The following is a 16525-nucleotide window of genomic DNA, read 5'->3' as shown; positions in this document are numbered from 1 at the left end:
AGCTACCATTGTTCTCCACAGTGCTGCTACAGATCTTGGAGGTACTTTAGGGACTGGATGCCAGATCTTTAAAACAGCACAGCAAGTACTTGCACACATCAATAATGGTCAAATTTTTATATTATCCATGAAGAATATGGAGAGCACTGGGAATTGTTGATGCCAAATGCATTGAATCTATGGCCTCATAATTTAAGATACTTATGTGAGAAATGAGCAGTTCTATATTCCTGGTTCATAGTTACTTGCCAGGTGACTGCTTTCAGAAAATCAGCAGAAAATATGCACTTTTTGAACAGATATTGAATAGCAGGTCATTATTTTAGCTTTATAAGGAACTATTTTAGACTTCTACAGTGATCTCACTGATTACTACCACATTTTGCACTAAGTAAGGTCTTTTCCCATGCATGAACTGATAAGAGTCAGCATTTCAAGTACAGGACTCGTGTTCAATGAACATGAACTAAAAGAATTATTAAATATTTACTACTGTATTCTGCCTGTAACCAAGCAGCAATACTGAAGCCAGGAAAGAAATCCACAGAATTTCTATTCTTTCTTTTTTTTTTTTGTTTTTCTCCTCTTCTCCTTTTGCTCTTTCCCTTCTGCTGCTGTCCAGTTGTACAGTCCTTAGTGGTGAAATGGTGAGAAACAGAAAACTCTCTGGGGGAAATGCAAACACTACCGGTAAAACTATGGCTTCTCAGAGCCAGGGATCAAATTCCCATGGGCTACAGAAGGCCAGACTTCCCTCATGCTTTAGAAAAATCTCTTTGTTAGAAATACCAAGCTACTTATGAAAAAAGGGCAACTGTGGAAGATAACAGTCCTAAAGACTGAAGAGATTGTGTCAAGTATGTGTGTAATGGAGGGGCAGCTTAAGTCACAAATTTTCAAGTAGTTTCCAGTTTTCTTTTCAGTGTGCAGAACCCTGCCTAGGGAATTCAAGCCTGTTGATAAACAGTCTGTTTTCCACGATTACTTTTCATGGGCTGATGAGAAGCTGTACTTACACACCCAGGGGCCGTGGACTTATAACCAGTGCTCTGGAGCTTACAGAGAAAGAGAGATTTCTTCAGAATATGATCTAAACCAGGAGCTTTACTCATTAACTTTGGCTGAACTGATGCCACCCAGAGCAATCCCATATTCTATTGTCCAGGGTATGTTTTAATGAAGGAAAAAAACCTGCAAAATATCTCCACTGGTGTCTTTTATTAAGTAATGCAAAATACAGTATTAATTATGACACTGCATGCATTTTGGACAATATAAATGCAAGCCTACAGAAAATGTGACAAAGAAACCCTCAATTACTTTTGAGGTAGTATACAAGGAAAAATAGGAAAGCAGAAACACAGTGGATTAAAAGAACAAAATATTAGTATCACTTTGTGCATACATTAGTCACTCTTAAATACATTTGTATGAAATAACTTAAGATACAATTCCATTCTTGTTAAAAAATATACTTCTTCAAATTCACCGTTCTTGTTTGTTTTGTTTTCACATGACATTTTATGGTATTTTGTCAGGTGGATTTATTTTTTATCACCGCCGTCATGATTTTACCCTTTTCCTCCAAGAGTTTAGGCACAGATGGCCTCATGCACAAAAATAAATAAGAAACCTGCTTGAAGGGAAAAGAATTCTGCTCAAATAGCTTAGGATAGTCTAATAAATACCATTTTGTTTATAAAAATATTTCAAGTTTATAAAAGAGGGGAGGGGACGATCTCCCACGTGGAAAGGATGTTAAGTGAAAAGTGCTGTATAACATTTTTGAAGAGATTTTGTTTTAAACATATAGTACCATTATGAATATATATTTTGTAATAATCCTGTTTCTTAGAACCTTGTTTTTCACTAGAAGTATCAAATGCTGTTTGCTTCCTTTTGTTTGTTGTCTTATTGCCGTTTTGGAAGATGCCTAGTTTAGAAGGGTTCCGTATAATTGTGCTTTTGTAAGGCTGTCCTTGCGGCTCAAACCAGTACTCCCAGTCCGTTGAAACTGCTGCTGTTTGCTGTGGATACCCGAATGGCTTCCTTGCTCCATGGAAGACTGGTGGATTTCTGAAGCTTCCATTGAACTCTGATTGAGGGACTCTGCTGAGCTGTTGGGGCTCACGTCCACGTATTCTCTTTTCAATACTGGACTATTTTCGATGTTTTTGCTACTGCATAACTGGACAGTGATCCTTTCGGTTTTTTGGTCTCTTGATTCTTTTGTTTTGTAAGTGGGCAATTTGTCCTGTTTACAGCTAGTGCTGATGTCAATGTTTAGGCCACTGTCTGTTCTTAAGAAACAAGAATCCACAAGTCTGCTTTGGCAGATATCGTCTCCCTCTGAGCAGCTATCTGCTTTGTAGCTAGCATAGATAGGGCTTGTTTGACCGTCTCCCTTCTTAATAGGGCTGCTGTAGTACTGCTCTGAAAAGCTACAGGGCGACAGCCTGTCAGTGTTCCTGTAAGAGTATGCACCAATGTCCTCCACACTCAACTGCCTCCAGCGCCCAGGCAAGTCTTCTTCTGAAAGGTGGGTGCTCCTGCACTCGTTCCTCATTTTCTGATTTGCTAAAGCCTGCTGTGGTGTTATGGCTGAGAAATGAAATGGTTCATTTGCATAAGGAGGCAGAGTCCTAGTAAAAGTAGGTGAGTTCTCGTTGTCATCAGCAAGCTCCATGTGCTGTGCAGGTTTGGACTTGGCAAACCTAGGACTTCCCTGATGCTCATAACCAGCAGGTGACTTTCTTTCAAACAGTTCATCTCGGTTGCTTATGTAGATTGCTTGCTGAGAGGCTGTCAGAGTATTGGCTTGGGCATTCTCCTTCTCCTCAGATGTGACGCTGAAGCTGGAATAGGAACTGGACGTTGGCAGAGAGGTAATGTACTCTGGGAAGGCTTCGTGAGAGAAGCTGGAATGGAAACCATCTTCTTCAACGGTGCTGTCCGTGGAGTTCTGGGACCGCAGGAACCCCACGTCTTTCACTTGTGTGTCCATACTCTGCCTCCTCTCCCTTCTCCTCTCCTCTGGGCAATAAAGGGCAGTGTCACTGCAGTAGATATCTGACTTGTACTGGGGCCTTTGTCCAAGTTTTCCAGCAGAGTCCTGAAAATTGAGATCCCTTGTAGATGGGCTTGACAAGTGTGAAGACAAGCTGTTTGGATCTGGTTTTTCCAGTACTTTGGCAATGACGCAAGTGGGTATGGTATCAGCATAAGATGTGTGGCACAAGGGGACAGAAAGGCTGCACCCATGTTTTTCCAGATGGATACTGACTCTTTCCTGAAAGTCAGATGGCAACTGTAACATAAAGAGATGGCAAAGAGGAAAGGAGAAAAAGGTACATGTCAATACTGGTGTCTGCTTGGGCTTATACAACATGGACAGATGAGTCCTGTTTATAACATTACATAGGTCACTACATGTGGTTCTTTGACTAATGTGATGGCCACAATCTTTGTGCATTTCTGAAAACAAAAGTAGTCAAATTACTTTTATTTATTTACTTAACATTTGGAAATTTTCATCTGCTTCCCCTGATGGAAAACACTGTGAGACTGAAAGTCTTCCTTCAAAGTTAATTCAGATTAAATAGGAATGATGTAAAGAATGTAATAAACAACAATCTCAAAAAGGCAGGTACGGAATTACAGCTTACAGCAACTCTTTCCAGACTGTGTGCATGGATGTGACTTGCCGTTGGAGTGTGGGGGTGCAGAGGTCTGTGCTGGGGTGGGGAAAGAGGAGGAAGAGATCGGATATATTCTATTCTCTTTTTGACTTTCTTCGAGCTCATCTTGCCTCCAACCCTGTGTCAAATTGGCTCCTGCCCTCCAGCCTTGCATTTGATAAACAATGCTGTTTGAAGAGGCAGGAAAGTTGGTTGCACTGACACTTAAAGCAATGGTCCTGGCTGCTATGACAGGAGAGTTCCTGTACTGGGAAGAAGCAAATCGAACCAGCTTCCTCCCCCTGCCAGTTGGACACTGCTTGTCATATCAACCATCTGCATAAGCCACGATGTGTTGCCCTCTTCTAGAAGCTGCTAGCTGACTGCTTTTCTAGTTTCTTGCCACGCTGACAGAAATCAGATCTAAGACTTGAATTTACATTATGATTCCTGTGACAGACTAGTTGCAATTAATCAATACGTCTGTTATACATCAGAAATCATACAGTTTTTGGAGAAAGTCAGGATCAGCTCTGTGGACGGTGGTTCCACCTGCCATTCTGTCATATGGAACAGAAGAGACTGAAAGATTGCATTCCTTGGTGCAGCTCGAAAGTCTGGTAGGTAATGCCTACACAGGTATCACCAAGCATGCTTGCCAGTCAAATTTTGTCTGCCTTGCTCATTTCAGATCTCTATCAATGATTAGACAGGGATATGAGAGAGAGCTACATGATGGCCGTCTCTTGGTATTTCTTGCTGTAAATCAGAAGAATTAATGTTTGGACTAAGTTTTGAGTTTCTGACTCTCACAGCTCCTTTGATATCCATGTTGATTTATGCCATTTACGAATTTAGCCCTTGAATGCTCGGCTGAACTCTGATTTAATCAGCACTTTCTTTTTATAACTAGAAATCAAGTTCCTCTTTACAAAAAAAAATCTTCGGTTACCCTTATAGCCCTAACAATCTTACTCCCTCATTAATTTTGTTTCTCTAGAGGAGAAAACCCTACAAATACTGAAGTGGTGTCCCCCTCTCCACTATTTTAGGCAAGAAAAATGTAAGGTACCTGCTCCTTGTAATGATCTCACATCGTACAAGATATGGAGCTTCTCTTTTAGCTTCACTGTTTTTAAAGTTGGTTTAATCCCCAAAACTCAATGTATTCAAAATATGGCATGTTGTGAAATGGCATTCTTGTTAATGTGGAGTAGAATGAGTGTTTTTTCAATCAACACACCTTCCAGGATATTTCGGATTAATCATTATGTTGTTAATTAGCTTGTATGTCTTCCACTGGAAATAAAGAGTATGATATCGCCAATTTGCTGGCAGACAGCAATATTAGTCATAGTAAGTACAGATGCAACAAAGATTCAATAAGCAGGTTGTAAAATAGAGCTGCTGTAAATTGCCACAGAAATGAGGAAAAGAAATACAGTTCATTTAACATGAAACTGCTGTATGGGGCAGGTATTATCTTAGTATCCCGTAACACCACTCTTTGATCTATTTTATATATGTTATTTAGATTATGAAATGCATTAAGAAAAATAACATTATTTTCTAGGCATTGCACTGGAAACTTGAATTAATAAAATGATATTGCTGTCGTATTACCATATTGTACTATAGCTTAGGCTTCTGGATACTAGAAAATACTTTGTCAGGCAATATTCGCATTCGTAAGGAATTTATTGGCTGTGACAGCATATTCACATTTGCTAAATTAATAAATACTTGGACTTTGGAGTGGAGACTTTGCCTATTTAATTGAGTGTATGACAGTTTGGGAAATTGTGAGGAGATCCCACATTTGTGATAGTTTCCTGCAAGTGAATCACTTAGTACTTTTAAGGTCCTAATTCTTGCTAACAGATAGGGTGCTTTCAAGTGTGAGTAATATAATGATAATTCCTGGATATGAATTGCTACACGACATCAGTTACTATGAAAAAAAATAACAGGACCAAGACAATGGTTAATTTGGAAGTTCTGTCTCTGCTCTAGAAAATCATTGCGCTGTTGACAGAAGAGTCTTGCTCTATCCTTGTCTAACAGGGTTGTTTAGTGCTCTGAAGCCGTCTAGTAACTTAGCAATGGTTTATACATTCCACATTCAATTTTGCATTATTCCCTTGCAGAATTGCACAACAGAGACCATTCTGGGGGCATATTAACCTGATGGGACTGATGAAGGGAAGGCTTTTCTCCGTGACCTTCACCGGAGCAATATAGATGAGGAAGGTGCTATTGCTTTGTGTAGGGCCTGCATCCCTAGACAGACTTATTCACTAAGATAATATTTACCTCTCCTTTAAAGAGTCTGTTTCTCAAGCCTAGTTTCCTTGGAAGCAAGGATTATTAATTAAAGTTTACACTTGGAAATCAATCATTCAGTGCTTTGGTTGCTTTAGAAAAAAAAGATATTTGTTCTGTCAGTCCATTTTAAAATTCAGGTTCAGAAATTAGCTGGACTGGAAAATAGCTTCAGGAGGAAAATTGATTATAACAGAACCTCTGATGCCTGCAGCTTGTCATTTCCCTGCCCTCACCCCCCCGTCCTCCCCAGCATTTTGCAGTCTAGAGTTCTCAGCACTCTGGTTTTGCTAAAACCTTTATTTTGCATATGATTGGTGCAGGTCCATTCTACCAGAAAGCAGAGGTTTTGGGGAAGAGAGTACCTCCAAGTTCCACCACTGGCTGTGATTTTGTCAGCACCTCCCTCAGCTGCACAGAGTACCAGTGGGTGCACAAGCCCTCCTGTTGCTTAAAGAGTGGGGAGAAATCAAAGCCTTAAGGGCAAACAAGTTCTGGAATTGATTAATGTAAAATAAGCTGTTTTCCATAAAATATTTATGTCTTTGCGTATTCACCAAGTTCAGTCACATTACCTCCGAAAGCTTATGTGCCCTGTCGTAATTCTTGCTGCACTGGAGCAACTGAGCAGCTAAATTGCAGTCCTTCCTATAGAGCTCCTAGAAAAACAAAAAATAGCCTGTTTTTTAAAGTTTGCAAATAGCTTGTGTCTTTCAGCTTTTCTCCCATGCCTGAGCAATCTTTTAAATATTGTCTTGGGGAAATTTGGAGCATACTTTAACTTTTAAAGACATGTTTCTTGCATGGTCTTGGGATGTTTGCCCTTTTTCTCTGTGAGGTCTGATAAAATTATTAAAAAGAAAATTTTGAGAACTGTTACTCCAGAACAGTAATCTGAATTTAAAAATATGAATACTTACCATTAAGAACTGGACTTTATACTGTTAGCATGCTTGGCGCTACGAAGGCTAAAATAAACATGATATTTTAAGCAAAAAGAAAATTTAAGAACAGAAAATTTTTACTGAATATTATCGAGATCAGCACTGAGATACTACTTTTGAAAACGCTGAAATAATCTTATTCTTCTCTTAGGAGAAATTCACTGCAGAAATACACATTGTATTGTTTTTTAAATGGAAGGCCTTTGTCTCCTTATGAAACTTTCTTGCTGGTTCCTGACTACTTTCATCTCTTGCAGGACGGAGCTATACAAATATATTAAATCTCACTGCAAATATTTGATGCTACAGAACAGAATATTTTTGCTGGATAAGAAATTACCATGAGAATTCCACACAGCGGAAAAGAGAATTTAAACAAGCCACTTTTACTATTTTTGTATTGAATAGGTCCCACAGCCTATTTAATGTGAAAATTCAGTACACAGATTTACCCTTCATCTAAATTTAATTTAACACACATGGCTGTAACTGTATCCTTCAACCAGTATCTTTGGGTCCTAGGAGGTAAGAGTTGCGTGTTGCTTCTCCTGATCTAGGTGCCCTTAAAAACAAAATTGTCTTCAGAAGTTGACTTTATAGCTAGGTATAGATGACAGACAAAACGTAAAGGTATTATGGACACTAGGCTGTGTTAACCTGTAAAAATTAGAAATTATTTATAGAGAAAAGATGTTGCATACCGAAATGATTGGAATTTTCTCTGGCACTAATGTTATGATTTTATTGCATGCAGATTTTTACTGCTCTACTTGTTCTTTTAAAAAATGATAAATAACTTTTCTATGAAAAGGAAAGATGTAAATTCTCTCTGTTTTGAAATACCATTTTAAAGGTATTCTGTAATAACAGGTGCAACAACATGTTCCTGGGAGTCTGTGAGGCATGGGGTTGTAAATGTAGTTTTCCTACGATCACTAGTTCATTATATCATCATATTCAAGGGCCTTTAGATACTCTTGATTTGTGGGGAGTTTTTTTTTGCCTCTGTGTGAACTTTTATACATGCCACTTCCACCTTAAATGTACGGGGAAGATATAATCATTTATGTGGGTCTTAAATTTTATATTAGTACATCCTATTTTTATTCCTGAAAATAGATGCAAACAGTAGGAATCCAAGAATTCAATTTAGAAGCAAAATCTGGTGCATGTGCATATGACTCTAGCACGTTACATGCACATTAAACACATAATATATTGCTGCACAATATATAGCACAGACAAGTACTCTAAGTGCCGTATGGCATCACTAGGCACACAAAAATGAAATCACTCCAAAATCTAATCCTTTCTTCAATAGCCGTGAGGCTCTGTTTCTGTGAAGCGGTTGTCATGGAGAGTACAAAAAGCATTTCTGACACTTTATTTTTAGGAGCTTTAAAAATTACTACAGAAAAAGTACATGTGACTTGAATGTGCCACGTGTCCTTTGTTCTCAACATGCTGGAACATGCCATGCGACTGGAGTGACTTTCTGTCCTTTAACGTTTATCTCAATGGAAACTAGTCACATCTATGGTAACTAGCACAATAATTGGGAATTAATTCCAAAACTCTTCTCCATAGTTTAAAACATGTTTTTGCATCAAAAGCATCATTTTACATGTCTGTCAGAAGAATAAGGGGAAATAAAATCGAAGGAAGCAATACTGGTGAGACAAAAACATGTTCTCCTTGTGTAGGATTCCTCAGTTTAACACTGTCTCTACCTATTAGGTATAATATTAATGGTTTGTTTCATAGTCCTTTATTTTAAAATTTTGAATTTAACCTCTACTTTAATGAGTCATGCTACATAACTAAGAGTGGAATTTTGTCTGTAGATTGAGCTCAAGTACGAAGAAGTGGTACTGTTTTTGAGGCTTCTGGACCACACACTGATGTTCAGAGTAGTTCAGAATAATTATTGGAAGAGGAATACTCTGTACTCCAGTCTAAGTTGCCTTTTAAAAACTATGAATATCAAAAACGTTTCTTCAACTATGGGCTCAGAACTGACTTGAAGTAGTGTAAATGCATGAATACTTATTGGGAGAGTTTTACATTCCCCCCCCTTCATTTTAAATCTGAAATAACTCCACTGATTTCAACTGAATTATTCTAGATTTATACCTGTGTTTCTAAAACATAAATTTAGTCCATGTCATTTACCAGGTTCCCTTAGTTACAGCTATTAGCGTTATGAAGTAACCCTTGTTTCAGCACAATTTTTATAAAGAAAAGGGTCAGATTGTGAACTCTTTGTTTCCGTTGGAAAGCTATTAATCACATAGGCACAGTTAATGGAATCAAATGCTCCCTGAGGTGATTAAGAGTTCATATGAAATATGGGAAGATCGAATGTAAGATGCTGAAAAATAAGTGCTAAAAGAAACATGTCTTCTGTAGATGAATTTTTTATCAAGTGTCTGAGGAACGGCACAATAATGGACTAAATGCTTACAATCTTCCTTTCTTTGCTGTCTGTTTTAAGTTTGTCCCTGGAAGGTTTTAATGAGTTTAGTTGCCAGCTGCAGTATGCATGCCAGATTTCAGCAGTGTTTAATGAGATGCAGGGTGACAATAGCCAGAGATGTTCCTTGTTTCAATCCAACAGAAATAGGTAAATTGTTGCACATGAACCACAGCTGGGAAAAAAAATTGGCTCCTGCTCCCTGCAATAATCTGAGTGACCAGGTTAGGTCAATCCTATCCTCTGCTAGTGGAGATCACTTGTGCCAGGCAGCCCATTTCAGTGAGCAAAGACTGAAGGACCAGAGGAACTGCCGGAGATTTAGAGCTCTACGCTGTCCCTAAAATCCTTATGATGAATCCTCACTCCATACATGTCTGCTCTGAGTGTGTGCCTCCACCAGTTTGCTATACTAGACTGAAACTGATGGCAAATTCAATGTGGTAGTATTGCCATTTCTTAGAGCAATTTTTTTTTCATCAGTTTTAGGTTAGACATAAGGAAAAAAAATATCAACGAAAAGTCTCACCCTAACCACATATCTTAAGGAGAGCTGAATTTACAAAATGATGAGAGCAATCAAACATGAATTTTAACTGTTGAGGTGATAAGTTACATTTTATGTAAACAATAAGAAATTATTCCATAATCTCATGGGAAGTACATGGCCTAATTTATTTCTGAATATAATCTCAAGATATATCCATAATTAAATACTTACATTGTCTTCTGACAACTTATCTATTGTCACCTTGGCCTCTATTAAGTGATTATTGAGTGCAATTATTTCATGGCTCAAAGCCCGTTTTTCCTCTTCATAATGTTGACCCTGTGTAGAAAATGGAGTAGTCAGTACTTTTTCTGCTGTCAGAACATTTCAGAAAAAGACCCAAAGTTTGATGTCATTCTCAAATCCAGGGAAAAAGACCAGTATTTATTTATGTATTTGTTTACTGATATTTTCACTCAGCACACAAGGCAATGTACTTTGAAAATATGGAGGTCAAATTGAGCTCACATTAAGAACCTTCATAAAAGGCTCTGTGCAAAAACATTCGACTGAGCATCAGCTACTCCTTATTTTTTACAAAGTGGGGTTTCTAACCTGAAAGGGACTTGGGCTGCTCTTGGCTTTTGCTACAAGAATGTTTCTCGTATGCCATTAGCTCACATTCTCATCAGGGAAGAAGAACAATATTTAAAAGGAAAGTAGCTGTGTTTGAGACAATTTCTTTTTATCTGTTGACTGTGCTGGCTGCTTTGAAAACCCCGAAAGAGGTTGTTCATTTGTCAGGATGGATGTTTGCTTGACTGCGGGGTTAACACTCATTAGCAGAATGTGACCCACTGTGGCATAACAGGAAAATAGTTTGAGTTAAACTTCTTACTGCCCACTAATTTAATCTTCTTACCAGTAGGCTGTAACTCTTCATTATAAATGCAAATAAATCAGCAGGAAAAGTAAAGTGCCGCTGGCCCTTCCCATACCGTGTCCCATTTTCATAGTGCAGTGTTTATTGTACCACCTCATATATAAAAAATAATTTTTCAGCAATCATTTATAACCCTGCCTCCAGCCTCACGTTAGTATTAAGAAGTATGGTAGCTTCTGAACGCTCTAGCTGAGATCAAGGCCTCTTCCTTTTGCTCAGAGCTGTACGAGACCAGATAGCAAGAAGGTTTGCCAATTATCTGGAGGGATCTTTTAGAAAGCAGCATTGCAGTAAGAACAGAAAGCAGGGTAAACTTCAATGTACATCTGTTTTGTTTTGCGAACTCAATCTAGTGATAAATTCACAATCTCACTTCCCATTCTAAAATTGTTAGAGTAATTTGTGAAGGACTTTCTCTAGCAGGATGATTGTATTAGCCACTGAAATTTCCCAGATGTCAGGGTCACACAAAAATCTTCTATCATCAGCACACAGTTGGCATTGTTTCAGCTAATTGACAGCAATGGGAGTTGTGTGTTTTGAAGTCTGAAAGAATATCAAGGTTAATTATCCAGCTGCAAAGCACCAGGCTATATTAAGGAAGGGTGATTAAATTGGAAGTGGCAACTCTCATCCTAAGTTGCTATTTAAAGAAAAACACTTCAAATGGTCAAACCCACAGCTCGCTTTAAACAGTGCAAATATGATTGAGGTGTCTTTGTGAAGGTCTGGACTGGTCTGCTTTAATGTCAGCTTTTCTATGGGCCATCTGCTCCCTGCTGTTGCAAGACCTCCATCCTGACAGCCCAGCTCTACATGGAGGCTGTTTCAGGCTCGACACCTCTGCCATCCTCGTTCCCATTGATCAGGTGCTTCTGCTGGCTGCCTGGGGATTATATCATGGAAAGCCAAAGCGTAGATCTTCCAAGAGCTTCAGCTTCACTGATTTTCACAAGACATGATCCTAGGGGCTTTGATTTAATTAGGGTCTGCTTTTTAATTAGGCAGATCAATGTAGTTTTATGTGAGGCCCTTAGCTCTCATTGATTTTATTATGAACTAAACAACTAAGCACTTTGTAAACCTCCTGGACATGTGCACACCTCTAGAAATCTGTCTCCTTTGAGACTATGATGGAAGATTACATTTTCAAAGGTATTTAGCTGTGTAATGAGGTAGACAAGTGCTATATTGAGATCTCCAGCTACCTAAGTACTGGGGAAAAATGTGTCAATTTTCCAAGTAATTTCATGCTTTTGAATAATCCAGGCCCACTGAGTACAGCCTTAATCTTCCAAATAACCATTTGTATTGAAGGTTTTATTAATTCTTGTATGACAAGCTGTTGTCAATGCCAGGGCAGCTGATTTGGAGGACTTTCTTTTGCTCTAAGTCTCTCTGATTTCAATGAGTGTTGCTCTTGCCTAACCAAATTGAATTTGACACAATATTCAGGAAAGATCCTCTGATCAAGGATTTATAGTCTTCAGCGCAGAAAGGAACTGATAAAAGGGCAGCAGATTCAGGTTTTGGAAGCAGTACTTTCAATTGCAGAGTAATGTTGAGTCTGACTGAATTATGGTTTAATTTTATTTCAGTTACTGATAACTTTTGGGTTGATGTTTTCCAGACTTTCTATCTGACCAAGTGTGACTTTAAAGAATATTTTATATTGTTGAACTGTAAAAATCACCTTAGTGCAAACTTATACTGTGTAGGTCAGTAGACAGACACCAAAGTCATAAACATCTCAGCAGCGCTGCGGAGGAGGGGGAATGATAAAGAAAGGCCATTCCCAGTCTTGTCCACCAGTATATGTTGGTGTCTTTCTCTTGAAATCACTGTTGTTGGCATAAGCAAAGAGTCTGTCCTGCTGTGACAAAATGAGGGAACGTAAGGGTGGACAGGACTCTGAAAGTCTTCTTTGGCACAATGATCACATATTGTGTGTCCACCTTAGAAAGTTCAAGGCTTTAGCCAGACATTGTTGCAGTCCAGTGTTGGTGCAACAGGGTGGAGGCTTAATCCTGACACCACCTTGGGGAAAACGATGCAGCTGGAAGAGATGGCATAATAGTGCTGGATCACTGCATTAAAAGGACTGCTGGTTACTGGGGACTCCAACCTTGAGCTCTCCAGTTGCAGTCAGACAATCATATTTACAACACCAGGTACAGATGACAAAGAGGCATGAAAGGAGGATAGGAATCATGATATCAATGCTAAGTCTGCAAGTTACAAATATAAATGCTTATTTTATTTAAACTACCTTTGGCAGACCTCTCTCTGCCTGGTAGTTTTTAGATGCTTGGTCCTCCTTCTCTTCCATAAGGCTGGTGACCTCTCCTTTTGGCACTGATTTTTCCTCTGCAGGTGCTAACAGCCTGTCTCTCAAAACCCAGTAACAGGTTAAGTTAAGTTAATTATGTTATTGATACACCAATAGCTTGCAGCTGGGCTGAGAGCTCCTGAAGTCCACTCCAAAATGCCATAGCTATAGGCTGCAACGGGCTGGGCTCCTGCTGGATCTTAGTTCAGGAGTCTTTGTTGAGTCAGCTCAGCACATTTTGCCCCGCCTTCTCGCCCAGCACAGAGCCAGCATGAAACAACGCAGCTGCACAGTGTCTGACTAACTCGACAGAACTGCAGTCGTGTGCCCATATCCGAGTCAGATCAAATTTGTACTGCTGGGTGACTCCAGCATTGCACAGCACTGGTATCAGTGTTGGGGGAACCATGTGCTCAGAGCCCTTGTTCCTAGCCTGGATATAGCATGAGCCTCATTGCTTCTTTCTCAGATCTAATGAAGGAATTTGGTATCTGCTCTTCACAATGGGATCAAATGATACAATAAAAGATATTATCTCAGCCTGGAACTTTGCTTTTCTTATAATTTGTACCTGTCACAGTGGCAATATCCCTGATGTCTTCACAGATCCATAAAAACATAAGGTGTGACTTTCAAAAGTGTTTGGTATCATCTAGTCCCTGCACCTGTTATATGTGGTATAAGTGGGGTGAAAAGAGTTTTTATAGGTTAGTACAATATGAAATGATTAAAAGTTTATTTTGGAAAGTAACAAACACTGGGTGAAAAGATATGTGTTTCTTATGTATTAGTGGATCCACGAAGGTTCCTACTCTAGTCCTTCAGCAGAAATGGAGCAACCTAAAAGTTAGCTGTCCCTCTGGTAATGTTTCAGTCTCTCTTCAATGCTTTCCAGCAGCTGGAGAGTGTGCTACCATAAAGTAGCCTATTAGTCAAGGCTCAGCTGCTTACTGTTGTCTCTGCTGTCCTGCGGGACCTTTGAGATGTGTACAGACCTTTTGAAATCAGCCTCAATTTTGCTGGTTGGTGGAAATGTCAGCCTTTTCAAACATGGCAAAGTAGATCTGTTCTTGATGTTCCTGAAAGGAACATTTCAATGAACAGCATTTCAATGCTCCTGTGAGAATAATATAATTGTAGTAGTGACTGTCAAGGCAGGTCAGCAGCATTTCTTTGGAAATACTTCTTGATAAGTAATTCCTGAATGACAGACAGAAAGAGAGACACTTGTTCTGTTACAAATACCATCGAAGTAGCACTGGTATCCCAACCTGAATGCCTGGACAGAGATTTACTGCCATGTCTTTTGTTGTGGAATACAGGCAGAACTTTGTTCCCCTTTTTCTTTACTACTGTGCTTGTCCAGGAGGAATACAGCACTTCCACAGGAGAAATTCTCCACCTTTTTGGAACAGTGTAACACTGTTAACTCAGTACTTTTTTTACAGAGCACCAATCATGATCTTTTCTTTGCAAATATTAATACGTGCTGTAAGGTATCGGCTAAGCAACTGCAATGTATTTACTGTTGTTTCTGGATTGTAGTTGGTGAACAACTGCTTGTGGGGATATACTTTCAAAACAAGTTCTGTATATTTTAAGGCAGTATTTTATAATCTCATTGAAGTCATCCTATGAAAAGATAAAACAGCAGTTGCAGATGACACCAAACCGGGAGGTGTGGCTGGTGCACCAGAGAGTTGTGCTGCCATCCAGAGAGACCTCAACAGGCTGGAGAAATGGGCTGACGGGAACCTCATAAAGTTCAGCAAGGAGAAGTGCAAAGTTCTGCACCCAAGGAGGAACAACCCCATGCACTAGTGTATGCTGGTGGCCAGCCAGCCGGAAAGCAGCTTTGCAGAAGAGGTGCTGGTGGACATCAAGTTGAACATGAGCCAGCAATGTGCCCTTGCTGCAAAGAAGGTCAAGGGTAACCAGCACTGCATTAGAAGAAATGTTGCCAGCAAGTTGAAGGAGGTGATCCTTCCCTTCTACTCAGCACTAGTAAGGCCACACGTGGAGCACTGTGTCCAGCTTGAGCCCATCAGTACAAGATGGATGTGGACATACTGGAGAGACAGTCCAAGAAATGGCCAGGAAGATGATTAAGGGATTGGAGCATCTCTCTTACGAGGAAAGGCTGAGAAAGCTGGGACTGTTCATCCTGGAGAAGACAAAGCTCAGGTGGGATATGATCAATGTGTATGAATATCTGAAGGGAGGGTGCAAAGAAGACAGAGCCAGGCTCTTCTCAGTGATGCCCTGTGACAGGACAAGAGGCAATAGGCACAAAGTGAAACACAAGCAGTGCCATCTCAACATCACAAAACCCTTTTACTGTGAGGGTGACTGAACATTGGAAAAGGTTGCCCAGAAATGTTGTGGAGTTTCCATCCTTCGAGGTATTCAAAAGCCATCTGGCCATGGTCCTAGGCAACCTGCTCTAGGTGCTTGAGTAGGTGAGTTGAACCAGATGACCTCCAGAGGTCCCTTCAAACCTCAACCATTCTGCAATTCTTGCATTCTGTAACAAATTATGGCTACCATACCTCACTTGACTGCTATGATAACGAGTAGGCAGCATTTGGGGTTTTTACAATATATAGTCTTTTAAACTCCTGTTATTGGCAAATACTGACATCTACCATAGAGGTAAATGCTTCTATTGTTATGCAAAGATGATTTAATATATAATTAATACATCTCTAGGTCCTAATAAAATAGGGAACGAGTATACATTGAATGTGGTATAAGTTCACTTATGTTTCTCCCTGGTATTCCATCAAGACTCCAGACAGACCTCAGGTTAGACTTGACACATGTAGATGCATGTGTTCTGGAATCAGTGAAGCAGCACCTAATTATTACTAATAAGTACACTAATAATGGAAGATGAGAGTGTGTTATCTATCACAAAAAAAAAGGCACTCAGATGGCCCATGCATTCTCAGTGATTGTTCAACGACAGTACTTCAAGGATGAGTGAGGATGGATTTGTTTTATAGCATCTGTCATTGCATACCTCATATCCTGGTAAGAACTAAATAAAAGTAGTTATCCCTTGTGGAACTGAAGGTTGGGAGAGTATGCAATAGTCTCTCTCACCAGGTGTGGAAACTTTTCACTTTTGTAGAGGGTAATAATGTAATTTAGTTCAAGATTATGTGCAGTCATCTTCCCATCCAGGTGTGTCCCAGTCTCTGCTGGGCAAGGCACAGATATGAAATAGAGTGCTTGAACCAAGGGACCTCTTATCTTGCTGGCAGAGCCTTAAATAGAAACCAGGCTGGGAGCAGGGATGACTAGGCCAGGGGCATATCCAACAATGTAAAGAAAACAGGAATGAG

General features: G+C 39.6%; 1 protein-coding gene across 6 annotated transcripts in view; it reads right to left on the bottom strand.

Annotated features, from left to right (window-relative positions):
- Nucleotides 1-1199: 1199 nt before the first annotated feature.
- BEGAIN (brain enriched guanylate kinase associated) overlaps nt 1200-16525 on the bottom strand; it is a 160908-nt gene continuing 145582 nt past the window's right edge. For all 6 annotated transcript variants that reach the window (XM_086749609.1, XM_086749608.1, XM_086749610.1 and 3 more), the window contains 3 exons: nt 10138-10245; nt 6575-6658; nt 1200-3307 (listed from right to left, as the gene is read on the bottom strand). In XM_086749609.1, coding sequence (XP_086605735.1) covers nt 1934-3307; nt 6575-6658; nt 10138-10245 — 1566 coding nt within the window. In that variant the 3' untranslated portion in view covers nt 1200-1933. The remainder of the gene's footprint in view (nt 3308-6574; nt 6659-10137; nt 10246-16525) is intronic.

Source organism: Chlamydotis macqueenii, chromosome 5, assembly GCF_036417535.1.
Source record: "Chlamydotis macqueenii isolate bChlMac1 chromosome 5, bChlMac1.mat, whole genome shotgun sequence".
In the NCBI taxonomy this organism is placed as follows: Eukaryota; Metazoa; Chordata; class Aves; order Otidiformes; family Otididae; genus Chlamydotis; species Chlamydotis macqueenii.
The sequence above is the reverse complement of the archived record's forward strand: the minus strand, read 5'-3'. Positions and strand labels throughout refer to the sequence as shown.